The sequence below is a fragment of the Marmota monax genome, unplaced genomic scaffold (genome assembly GCF_021218885.2).
Source record: "Marmota monax isolate L192 unplaced genomic scaffold, Marmota_monax_Labrador192_F-V1.1 WCK01_AAM20220418_F8-fsc00211, whole genome shotgun sequence".
In the NCBI taxonomy this organism is placed as follows: Eukaryota; Metazoa; Chordata; class Mammalia; order Rodentia; family Sciuridae; genus Marmota; species Marmota monax.
In genome coordinates this window covers 387761-403130 of record NW_026694080.1, presented here as the reverse complement: position 1 = coordinate 403130, position 15370 = coordinate 387761, and the positions used below count along the sequence as shown (strand labels likewise).

Below are 15370 nucleotides of genomic sequence, written 5' to 3'. Positions count from 1 at the left end.
GCCCTACTCTGCAGTCCCGCCTGTCCAGGGCTGGCTCCTTCTCCCCTCCATGCCTTCCACCGGCTTCTAGCAGCCAGACAGGACTGAGAGGAGAGGCCAGCGTGGCCTCCGGTGGGACAGCCTGTGACCATTACCGCCCCGCCCCCTCGGCTACCGCGCGCACCCGGCGCCGGTCACGCGGTGGCTTGATCCCCGGGTCCCGGGGTCCCGCCCACTCCGCCGCCACCGGGCCATGGCCGCCGCCGTCGCGCTCCTGGTGGCCCTTCTGCTTTGTTGCTGGGGCAGGTTCCACGGGCATAAAAAGGTGAGCCCAGCGAGCGTCCCCAACCTGCCGCTGTGACGTGGGGAAGTGGGGTCAGTGGGCCCGATGACCAGCGTCCCCGAGGCCCCTCGGGCTGTCTCAGCCCTGGTCTCACTTCCCCTCCCCAACGAGCCCCAGTCGAACCCTCCCTACCTGGCTTCTCCCTCTCTCCGATGCTTAGTGGCCCTTCTAGGCACAGTGGCTTTTCCCCCTGCCGCCTCCTCCTCTCCCCTGTGCCTCCCCCTACTAAAATGTCATCTGGGAGTGTCCGTCCCTCCCCAGCACACAGCGCCTTTGGGAGCCACGGAAATGTGGGGGAGGGGTCAGGGAAGGAGAGGAGGGAAACTCCCACCCCCCCTCAATCTCCCCCCCCCCTGAGTTCTGCAGGGGAGCTGGTGCCTTGGGGCGTGAGACCTGGGGGTGACCACCTCAACGCTTCTCCTCATGCATCCCTGGGTTCTTTGACAGTGTGGGGGACTCTCCCTGATTCTTCCACATAGCCAAAGAGCTAGTGCCTAAGGGAGTGTCCCCAGCCTGGCAGACCTCCTGCCTGTCCCCACAGATCAGCGGGGACAGGTGTTCTCATCATTCTGAATGCTTCAGTGACTGCTGCCTGATGGATTTAACCGCTGGAGGAGCCTTCTGTGCTCCCAAGGCCAGAAAAGCCATGGCGTGCCTGCCCCAGGTGAGGCTCTGGGTTGAGGCAGCTCCTTTTGGCAAGTAGGGAAAGGGATGGACCCTCTTCTTGGAGCACCCTTCTTTCTTCTCCACTTGACACACTCCCACTCATCCTGCAAAACAAGGTTCTGAGAAGCTGTCCCTTTTCCGAGCACCCATGCCCTGGACTCATATCCTGGGCACAGCAGGCATCTCCCTGATTTGCCCTGGCTTCAATGGTGAGAGCACATAAGGGCAAAGATTGTGTCATTCTTCTTAGGAGCCATAACTCTGAGCTTAGTGCCTTTCCATAGTAGATGCTCAATAAACATTTGTTGGATGAATGAATATCTCTGCCCTAGCATCTCTGAAGCAAGGTGGGCAGGAAAAGTCCTCCCCTGACCTATCCCCATCTTCCTGCCACAGTGACCTAGTTTCTAGAGACATGCAGGTTGCTACAGGGGCTGGACTTCAGCTTTAGAGTTGAACCCAAATTTAAATCGTAACTTTTCCAGTCTTGTTTTTGTGACCTCAAACAGGTTACCTCTGCTTTCTGAGGCCCAGTGTCTTCTTTTCCGGAATCCCTGAGTTCTTTGATAATTCTGGGACCTCTTCCCAATCCTCACCATAGCCAAAGAGCTAGTGACTAAAGTCCCTTCCCCATGCGGTTGTTGGGAAGAGTCCTGGCTAGAGCAGTGCGTATTCAAGCATGGTTGTTATTTGCTAGTGGAAACGTAGGCAGCAGAGTGCCTTGTTCCTGGTCATCTGGCCCCAGGCCCAAACCTCTCTAGGGAGGATGGGCCTGGCCTCCATGAAGCCATCTGGGAAGCTACCAGAGCTGACCAGGCCTCTACTGTGGCCTGACCTTAGAGCTGAAGGGGCCAGAGGGTCTTTTTATTAGGGTCACCTGATAGATTTTATGTCCCTTAATTCTTACAATGACCCTATCAGATGGGCTGCTCTTATTTTCCCCACTTGACAGATGAAGAAACTGAGCCACAGGGGCTCCTTAACTTGTCTCGGGTGGCACAGACATCAGCTGTGCCATCTCAGTCCTGCCATCTCAGTCCTGCCCCCAGGCCCTCTCAGTCCTGCCCTTGTGCCCTTGCTCCTGAGAGTTTAAGCACCTTCCTTCCTGCATCCCAGCGACTGCAGCTCTCCTACCTGCTCCCCACAGACCAAGGGAGCCATGAACATCATCTGCCCCTGCAAAAGGGGCTTGAGTTGCTCATCCAAGGATGTGATGTGTCCCCGCCGGTGCCACTTGATTTAGAGGAGGATACAGGCTGGTCAATTTCTTGGGGCCAGAGGCCCTGGCCACCCCCAACTTGCTCCAAATCCAGCTCCTGAGACATTAAAGTCACTTTCTGGCTCTGGCCTCTGTCTGCACTTTTTGGGGGAGGGCCCCTATGGGGACAGTCCCAGTCTGGGGGAGGCAAAAGGAGACTCTGTGGCTATGAAAGAACATTTACTGGGGCTCGGGGACAGGGAGACTGGGATGGGAGAGGGACTGCATCCAGTAAACGACAAACTCTTGGGATGAAGAGCTTAATGGGGGGCAGGTTGAAGGATGTGCCTAGAGAGCATATCCTGGGGTACCTCTGGATGGAGGTGTGTGGGGAGGGATGGAGAGGGAGTGCCTACATATTCTGTAGAGAGTAGCAACAGGGTGGAGGTCATTGAGAAAATGCCTGTGAGAAATACAAATGCAAAACTGTGCATGCCTGGGAGGCTGAGGAGCCTGGTGCATTGATGTCTCCATGCTGTCAGATATTATCAGTTCCATGGTGTGGAGAAAGAAATTGAGACTGGGGGGGTGGCTATATGAATTGCTTGAGGTCACATCATTAGGATGTCAAGGTGGATTTTTTTCTGCTGCAAGTATGTCATTTGAAAAACCAACCCAAATTAGTTCTGATGATGAGGGTTTATTGGTGGTCAGAAATGGAAGTCCCATGTTAATGTAGGCCTCAGGTCAGGCTGAATCCAGCAGCTCCATCCCCAGTAGCCTAGCAATGGCAGAAGTTCCAGGTTTCACCTTACTATGTTCCCAACCACTGTACCTCTTTTTTTTTTTTTTTGGTATAGGGGATTGAACCCAGAGGAACTTAAGCACTGAGCCACTTCCCTAGCCCTTTTTAATATTTTATTTATAGACAGGCTGTTGCTAAATTGCTTAGAACCTCGCCAAGTTGCTGAGGCTGGCTGTGAACTTGGTGATCTTCCTGCTTCAGCCTCCTGAGCCACTGGGATTACGGGTGTGCACCACTGCACCCTTGCCTGCTGTACTTTGTTAACTATATTAACTCATCTTATTGTCACAACAAGGTTATATGTAGTAAATACTATAATTATCTCTATTTTATAGATAGGGTATTGAGTCTCCCAAAGTAAAGGGTAGAGCTGGGTCCTGAACCCAGACAGTCTTGCTCTAGAGACCAGGCTCCTAACCCCATTTCCACCTCATACATCCATACCATGCCTTTCAGAGAAAGAAAACATCTGTTTCCCAATTCTTTGCAACTGTCCTAAGATTGATCCTGATTATACTGACTTAGTCCATTGGCATCTCTTAATCCAATCAAGTCGACAATTCAAGTTAATCATTACAATTAGGGAGTAAGTTTCCAACACACTTTGGGGGTTCCATTCAAAGGCTAGCACCACCCTCATTTGATATAATTGTAGAGTAGCACAAAGATCCTTTGCCTCACAAAGAAATGAGGACTTGCTTTTTCTCCTGTTATTGTATCTTTTTTTAATATCTATTTTTTAATTATAATTGGACACAATATCTTTATCTCACTTACTTTTTTATTTATTATGTGGTGCTGAGGATCGAACTCAGGGCCTTGCATGTGCGAGGTGAGCGCTCTACCGCTGAGCCATAAACCCAACTCCTATTGTATCTTTTTTTTTTTTTTAAATTGTAGTTCTTTTTTTTTGTGTGTGTGTGTGTGGTGCTGGGGATTAAACCCAGGGTCTTTTTTTTTTTTTAAAGAGAGAGAGAGAGAATTTTTAATATTTATTTATTTTTTTTAGTTTTGGGTGGACACAACATCTTTGTATGTGGTGCTGAGGATCGAACCCGGGCTGCACGCATGCCAGGCGAGCGCGCTACTGCTTGAGCCACATCCCCAGCCCCAAACCCAGGGTCTTATACATATAAGGCAAGTACTCTACCAACTGAGCTATATCCCCAGCCCTGTAGTCTATTTTTTAATATGTACATATTTTATTTTATTTATTTTTTTAAAGAGAGAGAGACAGAGAGAGAGGGAGAGAGAGAAAGAATTTTTAATATTTATTTTTCTTAGTTTTCGGCCGACACAACATTTTCATTTGTATGTGGTGCTAAGGATCGAATCCGGGCCGCATGCATGCCAGGCGAGCGCAATACCGCTTGAGCCACATCCCTAGCCCAATATATACATATTTTAGATAGTAGAATGAAACAGACGTTAGTACTTTATGTATGTATGTGACTGTATGATCAATGTGATTCTACAATGTGTATACTTAGAAAAATGAGAAATTATATCCCATCTATGTATGATATATCAAAGTACATAAGTGCATTCTACTGTCATGCATAACTAATTAAAACAAAAAAAATTTTTTAAGTATATATTTTTAGTTGTTGATGGACCTTTATTTCAATTATTTATTTTTATGTGTTGCTGAGAGTCAAACCCAGTGCCTCACATGTGCTAGGCACGTGCTCTGCCACTGAGCTACCACTCCCGCCTGCTGTTATATCTTGATCATTTTCCCCATGGTATCAGAGTCTTTTCAAAAACATTAATTACTGCCTTAAATTTTTTTATCCAGATTGACTACATTTTACTTCACTATTTCCCTGTGGATAGACATGAAGATCATTTCCAAACCCAAATCTGTGTGTTTCAGGATACAAATTTATAGCTGCAGAAACAAACACACACTCAAATGAGGGCTGAAGTGAGTTCAAGGACTGTCTGGAGGAGGCTCTGCAGAGTCAGCGTGGCTCTTCTTCCACCTCCTTCCATTGTCATGCTTGGCCCCCTGCTGCACCCCCCCCCACACACACATGATGATATAGATGCTCCTTGAGGTATGTTGAGGTCACATCCCAATAAACCCATTGTACATAGAAAATCTCATAAGTTGAAAATTCACTTATTACACTTAACCTAGAGAACATTCTAGCTTATTCTACTTTAAATGTGCTCAGAATACTGGTACTGACCTACAGTTCTGCACAAAATCATCTCCTTTTTTTCCTTTTGTTTTTGTGGTACTGAGTGTAAAATATGGAAAACGACAAACCCCAGAATAGTGTGGCCTGTCTGTTCCTGTTCTCAAGATAACCTCTTCCAGTGACAGGACATTCCCTGGGAAGGTGATACCCATCAAGCCTAGAGTGGCAATTTCTTGGAGGAAGCCAAAGCATTGATCCTTCTCCAGATAGATCTTTATCAGGGGACAGTACAATGGGACCCTGAAAGGAAAGAGATATACACCGAATACTGACCCCCAGACCCCCTGTTCTTTCTCAAGTAAAAACATTGCCCAGTCAAAACAAATTTCAAATTCTCACCTGTTTCCTGAGTGTCCAAACTGACACACTCTTTCAATAATTAAGTCACCTCTCAGTGTAACGTGTATAAGCACAGATTCCTCCTTTGGCCAGTTGCTCATTTTCCAGCAAGAAAGTGTGTCCACCAGATGCATGACTCCACCGCTGAATAAAGGCTTGCTGATCCGTGTAGTCTGCACCCAGCTCAGTCATTTTGTGCTAACCCTGAGGATTGAACCCTGGGCCTAGGCAAGCACTCTACCACTGAGCTATATCTGTGCAAGTTGTCGGTACCAAAATGGAGTAACTTATGTCAAACTCTAACAAAATGGGGCTGGGGGGCCATGAAGGCCTCACACAGGTATGCCTGTAATAGGAACTGCCATGAAAGTCTTTCCGAAGACAGAAATTTCTAGTTAAGCCTCTTTTAGCAAAAGATAGTACCACCAATGAACAAAAGCCACCTTCTGTGATAAGCTCCCACAACCAGTGGTTTTTGTTTCAGCTTGTGTCTCATTTCTGCCCATAAAAACTTCCCACTGTTGCGGCTCACATATCCTGAATTGATTCCTTGTGATTCCTGAATACACTCTTTGGAGAGTTGCTCTGTCATTCATTTTAGATTGACATCCCAAACCCCCTACAAAAAAAAAAAAAAAAAAAAGCAAACACACACACACACACACACACACCCCACCCTGAGAGGCAGACTTACTCAGTGGGAGAAGGTCAGAAGCTGGACAAGATGGAACACTGGCAACTCCTGGCCTATGGGGGTGGGAAGGAAGGTATGCTGAGCGACTGCCTCTTCACTGCCTCTTCATCCTCTGCCTGCTCTGCCTTTTTCTTTTTTTTGGTTGGTGATAGTGGGGATCAAACCCAGGGCCATGTCCATGCCCGGTGAGTGCTCTACCACTGCGCTATACCCCGGCCCTTTTTATTTTTTATTTTGAGACGGGATCTGGCTAAGTCACCAAGGCCAGTTTTGAACTTGCTCTCCTCCTGCCCCAGCCTCTCAGTAGCTGGGATTACAGGCTTGTACACACACCGGCTCTCTACTCTGCTCTTTCCCCTCAGGAACTACATTTCCCAGTCTTCTTTGCACCTGGGCTTCTAGGACTTGCTGAGGATCAAAGGCACAAGGGGTGACTGTGGGATAGTTCTCCCCCTCCCTGCCCCCATACTTCAAGTGATGTCACTGGCCTTGAGCTCCTTGGCATAGTCCCTCCTCTATCCACCACCTGACTCCATTCATGTTGCCTACCACAGGGTTCCCCATCACAGGGCCTCTGGTGTCTTCCTGCTGTTGTTCACCTTCAAGTTGCTTCACCATCCTGCTTGGTTTCTCAGTGACTCACTCCATCACCAGTGCGGCCATTTCCTTATGTTAAATTTTCTCTGCTTCAAACACCTAGAGTACTTTCTGTTTTCCTGACTGGACATTGACTGGTAGAAAAGGAAACCTTCAAAGTGTAGGCAAAACTGATTCTAAAACACTGAGCCCTCCTTGAGTGGATAGAATTCATTCAAAACATAGTTGCATTGGAAAGAGAGCTAAAGTAGGTAGTGAATTATAAAAGATCTTACCCATACATTTGTAAAATTTAAAATCAATGAAGATTGAAGCTGGGTGCTGTGGCTCATGCCTGTAATCCCAGTGGCTTGGGAGGCTGAGGCAGGAGGATCGTGAGTTCAAAGCCAGCCTCAGCAACTTGGCAAAGCTCTAAGCAACTCAGTGAGACCCTGTCTCTAAATAAAATACAAAAACAGGCTGAGGATGTGGCTCAGTGGTAGAATGCTTCTGGGTTCAATCCCCAGTACAAAAGAAAAAAGACTGAAAACATGAAGTAAAAGTTGTTCTGTGAACATTTTTCATTGCTTTAAATTAGATACAGTGCTTATTTCCCTATAAATTCCCATTTGCCATATCATCTAATGATTTTGCATCCCCAAGATCCATCATTGCTCCCTTCCTCTTCAGGATACTGATTTTTTTTTTAAAAAAGGAAACCACTCTCTCTCTCTCTTTTTTAAAAAATTTAGGTAAATAATTTTTTAAATAAAAACGTAGAGATATTTTAATTTACGTATTCCAGTAAATCAATGTGAAGTCAGAATTCACAATTACACAATCCTAAAAATCCCAAACATCTTCCCCAGAAAAATTGGTTTCTGTACAGATTCAGATTCTGTGCAATGCAGGTAGTTTTCCCTGTGTGTGCTACACAGGTTAGAGGTTAGAGGTTTTGCTGGAATGTTCCCCAAGTCAAGTGCAGAATCTGTCTCTTCATCGATTTCTCCAATGACTGTAACATTGCACCTCTTACAATGTCAAGCCCGAGTACTGCTTGTTCTACTCCCTGTGAAGAGCTGAACACTCCTTCCTGGCTTTCATCCAGAATCGAATTAATGGTCTGGTCAAAACCTTTCAGTGTTCCCACAATCATTCTCCCATCAGAAGTAATAACAGCGGCAGTTGAGTTGATGGAGTTCTCCAAGGTGGAGTCAGGCTCCCTCCCTGGAGGTTCTGGGCAGCAAAGCGGTGCAGGTGACTGAAACCACTCTCTTGACTGAGCCGAGCTTCACCCACATCCCAGCACAGAATCCTCTAGACAGAAGTTGGTTCTGTGGGTAGCCATAGGTTCAGTGGGGACACATAGCCCAGTTTGTCCAATCAAAACAAAGCTTAGGACTTTTTTTTTTTTTAAATAAGAGTTACAAAGATAATATACTCTCTCTTCCACTAGACTTGAACGTGGGAGAACATGGGTCTATGGTTATTGGTAGCCATTTTTTTTCACCATTTGGATTCAGGAGGAAGCTAAAAAAGAGCAGAGGAGAAGCAGGTTCTAGTATCTTTCTCTCAATCTTCTGGAACAAGCCATGCCTTAAACCAGATAGCTTGACCCTTGGACTTTTTAAAGTTACATGAGCCAATAAATTTCATGTTTTTCCTCAACCAGTTTGGGTTGGGGTTCTATGACCTGCAAACAACGAAGTTCTCATTGATTCTCAGTCCCTTGACGGTTGATTTCACCCTCAGCCAGGAACCCAGAAAATTTGTGATTTTCCAATTTTCTCCCCTTCCCATGGCCAGGGAACTAGAAGGTGAGAGGCCTGGATTATGGAACAGCTTCCCTGGACTCACAGCAGGTATTTTTTGTGTGCTTAGCCTGTGCAATTTTTGGGTAGTTTGTCACTGCAGCATTATCTCACTTGCCCTGACTAATGTACATCAAATGTCTCTTGTTGTTCCTCCCTTGGAATCATTGGTCTGTTCTTGTTCCCAAGACTTAGTGCACTTTGTCCTGATCAGCTGCCAGCACAACCCACTCATTGTGCATTCTGGGTGTATAATTCTTGTGCTGGTCACAAAGACCTACAGAAGTACCTCTGGGCACACTGGATTTTCTGCAGAGAGGGAGTTCCTGAAATTCTTTTTTTTTTTTTTAATTTTTTCAGTTGTTGATGGACTTTATTGTCTTTATTTTTAAGTGGTGGTGAGAATCAAACCCAGTGCCTCATGCATGCTAGGTGAGCACACTACCACTGAGCCACAACCTCAGCCCCAAGTTCCTGAAATTCTAACTGAGGGATCTAGGGGAAGGGAACAGAAAGATGAAAGATAGAATCTAATCTTCTGTAACTTAATAATAGTTTTGTGGCTTTGATGAACGTCTTGCAACTTTTCTTGAGCAGCTGCACAGCCAGTGAGCAGCTGAGATAGGATTTGAACTCACAACCTGCTAGCGCTAAAGCCCAAGTGCACAGATTAGATGACTCTTTTGGCAGCTAGGCGAGCACAGCAAAGGGTCCAGAAAGCCATTGCCAATCTAGGGGAGCTGCCATCTCATGCCCATTGCTTGTTCCTCGTTGGTTTGGGCTGGGGGCCAGAGCTTCTTTCTCTCCCTTTAATCTTAGGATGGGGCATTCACCCCTCAGGCCCTGAGGGCTGTCATACAACAGGTATTTAGCTGGGCTTTAGAAAAAACCACTATTACCTCCAGGTTATGATGCCACTGCCACAGCTGCTATTCTTCCTCTCCTTCCTCCTCCTTGTCAACAGGAGCTCATTTTTCCTGGCACCAAAAAGACTTCTGGTAAGAAAGCTGGAGGGCGCCACTCCTCTGCCATTGTCCTAAGGCCTGGGAGGCTTGTGTTTGAGAAGCCGGGAGGGGTGTCCTGGAGGAAAAAGAAAACACCCCCGTCCTAGGAGCTGAGCTGTGGTGGTGCCTGGGAGCTGCCACCTCAGAGGTAGATGTGATGCAGTGCCCTGCCCCTTGTTCAGGTGACCCAACACATTTTATTGAATACCTACTAGAAGTTAAAAAAAAAAAATTAGGAGAGAGCTGTGAACAAGACAGATGAACACTTTACTCTTGTGGAGCTGTGCAGGGAATACTTTCCTAATGAAGTGGAATTTAAGCAAAGACGGACAGGAAGTACAGGTTTCCAAGGCAGGAGCAAGGCAGGCGATCTGCAGCATTCCAGGTGGGGGGAATATGCCTCTGCATTCAAGGAATTGCCAAAGGTGGCAGTGGACACCATCAATGAAAGCAGAGAAATAGAAAGACCAAAGAAACAATGTCCTCCTGTGTCCTCAGCTATTGTGTGTTCAACACCTGCAGTGTGTGAGGAGTTTAGTCCTAGGGGGGAAGAGCAGAGAACAGGAAGCTAAAAGAGTGGGACCCCTCTCTCCTGGAGCTGAGGTTCTATCAGAAGATGAGAGTTTTGTTTTGTTTGTACTAGGGATTTAACCCAGGGGTGTTCTACCACTGGGCCACATCCCCAGCCCTTTTTATATTTTATTTTGAGTCAGGTTCTTGCTGAGTTGCTTAGGACCTTACAAAATTGCTGAAGCTGGCTTCAAACTTTCACTCCTTCTGCCTCAGCCTCCTGAGTTGCTGGGATTACAGGATTACAGGTGTGCATCATGGGTGCCTGGCTTAATTTGCTTTTTTTTTTTATGGTACTGGAGATTGAACCCAGGGGTGTTTGATCACTGAGTCACATCACCACCCCTTTTTATGTTTTTATTTAGAGACAGGGTCTCACTAAGTTGCTTAGGGCCTCACTAAGTTGCTGAGGCTGGCTTTGAACTTGTGATCCTCCTCCTCAGCCTCCTGAGCTGCTGGGATGACAGGCGCGCACCACGGTGTCTGACTAATGTTTGCTCTCTGAATGACCACTGAAATTTTCCAACAGAGAGATGAAGGGTGGTGATGATAGATGATGTCATGTGCTAAGCCCCAGCACTGGGGGTCACTAATGTTGGGAGGGGGTGTGAAGGTGACAGTCAAGCTCAGATGGAAGGGTAAGTAGTTCACAGGACAGAAGGCTCCTGCCTCATCAGGGCCTGAGCAGAGGCGGGAAAGTCTGATTCCCATGGTGTGTGTGTGTGTGTGTGTGTGTGTGTGTGAGAGAGAGAGAGAGAGAGAGAGAGAGAGAGAGAGAAGCAACCTATTTTGAATATTTAAATATTTTAAAACCTGTGTAGTCCCCTCCAGGGACAGGCCTGGCCTGCAGTGTCCTTCTGGTCCCAGCTAGACAGACATCCCCCTCCCCTCTGACCCAGCGAGACCCCAAGGTGCCTGGCGCAGTGGGCGGTGGGGGAGCCGGGGGAAGCTGGGCTGGGCTGTGGGGAGCAGCTCGTGGGCCGAGACCCAGGCGGGCTGGTCTCCCCACAGGAGAACGGAAACATCTGCTTTCGGAACCAGGGCTGTAAGAGCGGGTGCTGCCGCAAGGCAGATGACAACTGCGAGTCGCACTGCACCATGATGGGGTCTGAGGGCAGCAAGTGTCAAACGCAGGTGGGTGTCGACCCCTAGAGGGCATGGGGAGGGGTGCCGAGGAGGGAACCCGGGAGGACCAGATTCCTGGGAAGGGGGCAGAAGAGGTGGCAGCAATGACCCGGGCCAGGAATTCTCCTCATGGGCCATAAGTACAAGCTGTCGGGGGGCCTGTGGACCCACCCGAGGTGGAAGCTCACCCCAGAGGCTGGGGTCCTGGATGCGGTAGGGGAAGGCATGCCTTAGTCTCCAGCTGTGTTCCTGTCCCCAAGGGTAGCGCAATAGAGGCGGGCCATTGGTGGGTCTTGTGCCCTGATCCCCTCCCGGGTCCAGGACCTGTTCTGGCCCCAGGTGTTCCTGATTGGAGATGGGCTGAGGTGGCCTCCCAGCTGGGTGTGCAGAGAGGGGTTGATTTGTCCATGAAGGGACTTAAGAAGACATGAGGGCCTCACTTGGGGTTCATGGACTTAGGAAGATGAGTTGACAACAAGGTTGTGCCTGGGTCCAGCTGGTGGGCCCTGGGTGATTCCAGGATCACCCCGGAGAGGACAACTTAGGACTCTGAACAGCGGGGTGAGGAGCCCTAGGGGTCCTTTATCCCCAGGTTTCTTGCCCTGGGCAAGCAGTTGGAGCTGGAAGCAGAGCTGGAGTGGGCTAGGGGATCCCCCTCCCCAGGAATGAGAGGAGAAGCAATGTCAAGGTTAAGGTCAAAATCTTGCTTTTTCCAGATTTTCTTCGGCCTGTATAAGGAGTGTCCCTGCCATTCAAACCTGACTTGTATATTCCCGAAGAATCAGAAAACATTTAAACTCATTTACGGCAGTTGTGAGAAATATGTAAATCAGAAGACACTTGAGAAGACATGGTTTTAATGCTGTCCTCCTCTGCGGCCCACCCTCCTGCCTACTTAGAACTCTGTGTTCCTGCCTCCGGCCCTAGAGCCTTGCTGGCAGGGGACAGGAGGGACAATGATGTCCCTCTGCTGAAATAAGGAATGTTCAGTGTTGGCTGTCTGTTGAGCTGGGCAGGGGTGGTACAGGTTGTTGGGGCATTAGAAGAGGATGAGGAGGCGAAGCAAGAAGAAATACTCTTGGGCTTGGGGTCTTTCTCCAGTTGGAGCATGAATCAAAGTCCCCCAGAGGACAGCTAAGATCCCCTCCAACCCCAACCCCATCCCATAATCTAGCTTCTGAAAACCCAGGTTATACTTGGTCTCTTGGTTCCCTTGACTTGAAATTTCAAAAATGTGAAAGACAGGAATGAAATATACACATGTACAAAGACCTGCCACGGTTTACTGAGTACTTGGGCTGTGGGGCAGGTCTCGGTGCCTTACAACACATGAGCTCTTCTAACCCTACCACACACCTCTGAGGAGGCTGTGCTCCACCACCCCTCTTTGACCTGTGGGGAGACCCACATGCTCAGGGTCACACAATTTGAAACTCATGAATCTGAACCTTCTGGGAGGCAGGATGAGAAAGGAGAGCCAAGAAAAGAGAATGAGAAAAGAAAGATTGGCACACCAACTGCAGAGCATGGGGTGGGACAGAAGGGGCTCAGGAAGTTTTGCTGGGTGTTCAGAGGCTTTTAGAGTCCTGTGAGAGCTTGCTTATTTATGCCAAGTGCATCCTCAGTGGAGATAGGCCTCCAGGCAGCCCCGATATATTGGGGTTACATTTTGGAGATGACAACTTCAGATAAGGTTCCATAGACAGACACACCTGATTAAATATACCCCAGAGCTGAGCCCGGCGTCCTGTCTGGGATGTGGCGCTTAAGATAAGGGCTCAGAAGTTGAAGTACAAGCTGTGGTTGTACCTAGAGCACCCCTTTAAATCGTGCTGTCATCGACTATGAGAGCCTTATGGAATGTACCAGATGGCCTGTGGACTGTCCCAGTGCTATGTGACTCTGCCCTCCGAGGAAGTCTATGAAACAATTTGGAAGGAGAAGTGGCCAGCTAGGTACCTAGCCTCCAAGAACATCCAAAGTCTTAACGAGTAAGAGAACCCACAAAAATGCCCAAGCCTAGAGGGCCCACTTCCACTAAATTTCCACAGGGGACAGACACATAAGATACCAAGGGGCGTCATTACTCCATACATGGTGCTGGGAAAACCGGACACTTACATGCAAAAGAATGAAAGTGGAATCTTGTCTCACACCACACACAAAATCAACTACAAGTAAGACCCGAAACCCTAAAGCTGCTGGAGGAAAGCATATGGGGGAGACTACAGAATATGGATCTTGGCAAGGATTTTTTTGGATAGGACACCAAAAGCATGGGCAACAAAAGCCAAAATAAACAAGTGGGACGTCATCAAACTAAAACATCTGTGCACAACAAAGGAAGCAATCAACAAAGTAACAAAGCAGGCTCCATAGAGATTAGGAGAAAATATGTGGGCACTGTGTGTCTGATAAGGGGTTAACATGCAACTTATAGGAGCTCACCCAACTCAGCAGAAAAAAAAATTATATATATATATATATATATATGAGCTCACACAATTCAACAGAAAAAAATGAATTAATGGGCAAAGGATCTGAATAGATATTTCTCCATAGAAGACATAAAAATGACAACAGGTACATAAAGAGGTGCTCGATATCATTAATGATCTGTGAAAGGCAAATTCAAACTATATTGAAGACTAGGGCTGTGGCTTAGCAATAGAGCACTCCTAGAATGTGTGAGGCCCATCCTTAGCACCACATAAGAATAAATAAATAAAGTAAAAGTATTGTGTCCATCTACAATTTAAAAAATATTTTTAAAAAGCTATAGAGATATCACCTCACTTTAGTAAGAATGGCTTTTATCAGAATAACAGGATTTGAGAGGGTGAAGAGAAAAGGGAATATTTGGAAACAGTTGGTGGCATGTAAATTGGTGTAGCCACTATGGAAAACAGTAAGGAGGTCCCTAAAGAAATTAAAAATGAAACTACCATGTGATCCAGCAATTCCACTTCTGGGTATACACCCAAAGGAAAAGCCATTACTTCTATGGGTAGTCATATTCCCAAGGTTCATTGCAGTACTTCTCACAATAGCCAAGCTATAGAAACAACTGATGGACAATGGATAAAGAAACCATGGTATACATATACAATGGAATATTATTCAGCCCTACAAAAAATATTATTCAGCCCTACCATTTGCAACAGTATGGATGAAACTGGAGGATATTATGTTTATGATTATAAGGAGAGTGGTGGTGTGTGAGGGGAAATGGGAAGATGGAGGCCAGAGTGTACAAAGTTGCAGCTACACAGAGTGAATAAATCCAGGAGTACTCGGGTACAACATGAGGACTGCAGTTAATGATATTGTACTATATATGGGTAATTTGCTAAGAAAGCAGGTTTTAGGTACTCTTACTGTAAAATAAAAAATAAAGGAAGAAAGAAAGAAAAGTAGGTAGGGAGGAAACTATTTAGGATGATGGCTGGGTATGTTAATTTGTTTGGCAGTAGTAATCACATCCGAGTTTGTGTATAGCAGGATAAGTATATCCAATCAACATGTGGTACATCTTAAGTATATACAGTTTTTTAAAAAAATTAACTTGCCCTGGTACAGCAGTGCACACCTATAATCTCAGTAACTTGGGAGGCTGAGGCAGGAGGATCACAAGTTCAAGGCCAGCCTCAGCAATTTAGGGAGGCCCTAAGCAACTCAAGGAGACCCTGTCTCCAAATAAAATGTATTTTAAAAGGACTGGGGATGTGGCTCAGGTTTAAGTGCCCCTGGGTTTGATCCTGCATACCAAAATAAATAAATACATATAAAAGGACTACACATGTAGCTCAATGGTTACACTGGGTTTAATCCTCAATAAACCTGCTCCCCCAAAAAATCAATTTGGGGAAATTTTAGATTTTTGCAATATTGAATATTTTCATCCAGGGACATAATATGCCTTTTAAAAACCCTCAAGTCGTACATGTTCTTTAAAAAACGTTGTTAACTTCAGATGACATTTTTTAAATAGGGAAAAAGGGAAAGGCATGTTTCTGACACAATGAACCCATTTCCATGTGTCACTAAGAAAAA

At 46.7% G+C, this 15370-nt stretch overlaps 1 protein-coding gene across 2 annotated transcripts; it reads left to right on the top strand.

Moving 5' to 3' along the window:
* The first annotated feature begins 207 nt into the window (after positions 1–207).
* On the top strand, positions 208–12571 carry Clpsl1 (colipase like 1). 2 transcript variants are annotated; one of them, XM_058585578.1, is made up of 4 exons: positions 208–304; positions 864–986; positions 11204–11326; positions 12034–12571. In XM_058585578.1, exons 1-4 carry the CDS (start codon positions 233–235, stop codon positions 12175–12177), a joined length of 462 nt encoding a protein of 153 aa, XP_058441561.1. In that variant the 5' UTR covers positions 208–232; the 3' UTR covers positions 12178–12571. The 2 variants fall into 2 exon arrangements, 1 of the variants encoding a protein (XP_058441561.1); XR_009228630.1 differs by lacking the exons at positions 11204–11326; positions 12034–12571 and adding an exon at positions 2136–2160 and having other exon boundaries at positions 210–304; positions 770–986.
* The last annotated feature ends 2799 nt before the right edge of the window (positions 12572–15370 follow it).

Coding starts and splice junctions, on each gene's coding strand:
- Clpsl1 (XM_058585578.1), top strand. CDS start 233: ATGGCCGCCGCCGTCGCGCTCCTGGTGGCCCTTCTGCTTTGTTGCTGG. Junction 305..863: donor GGTTCCACGGGCATAAAAAG/GTGAGCCCAGCG, acceptor CTGTCCCCACAG/ATCAGCGGGGACAGGTGTTC. Junction 987..11,203: donor CCATGGCGTGCCTGCCCCAG/GTGAGGCTCTGG, acceptor GTCTCCCCACAG/GAGAACGGAAACATCTGCTT.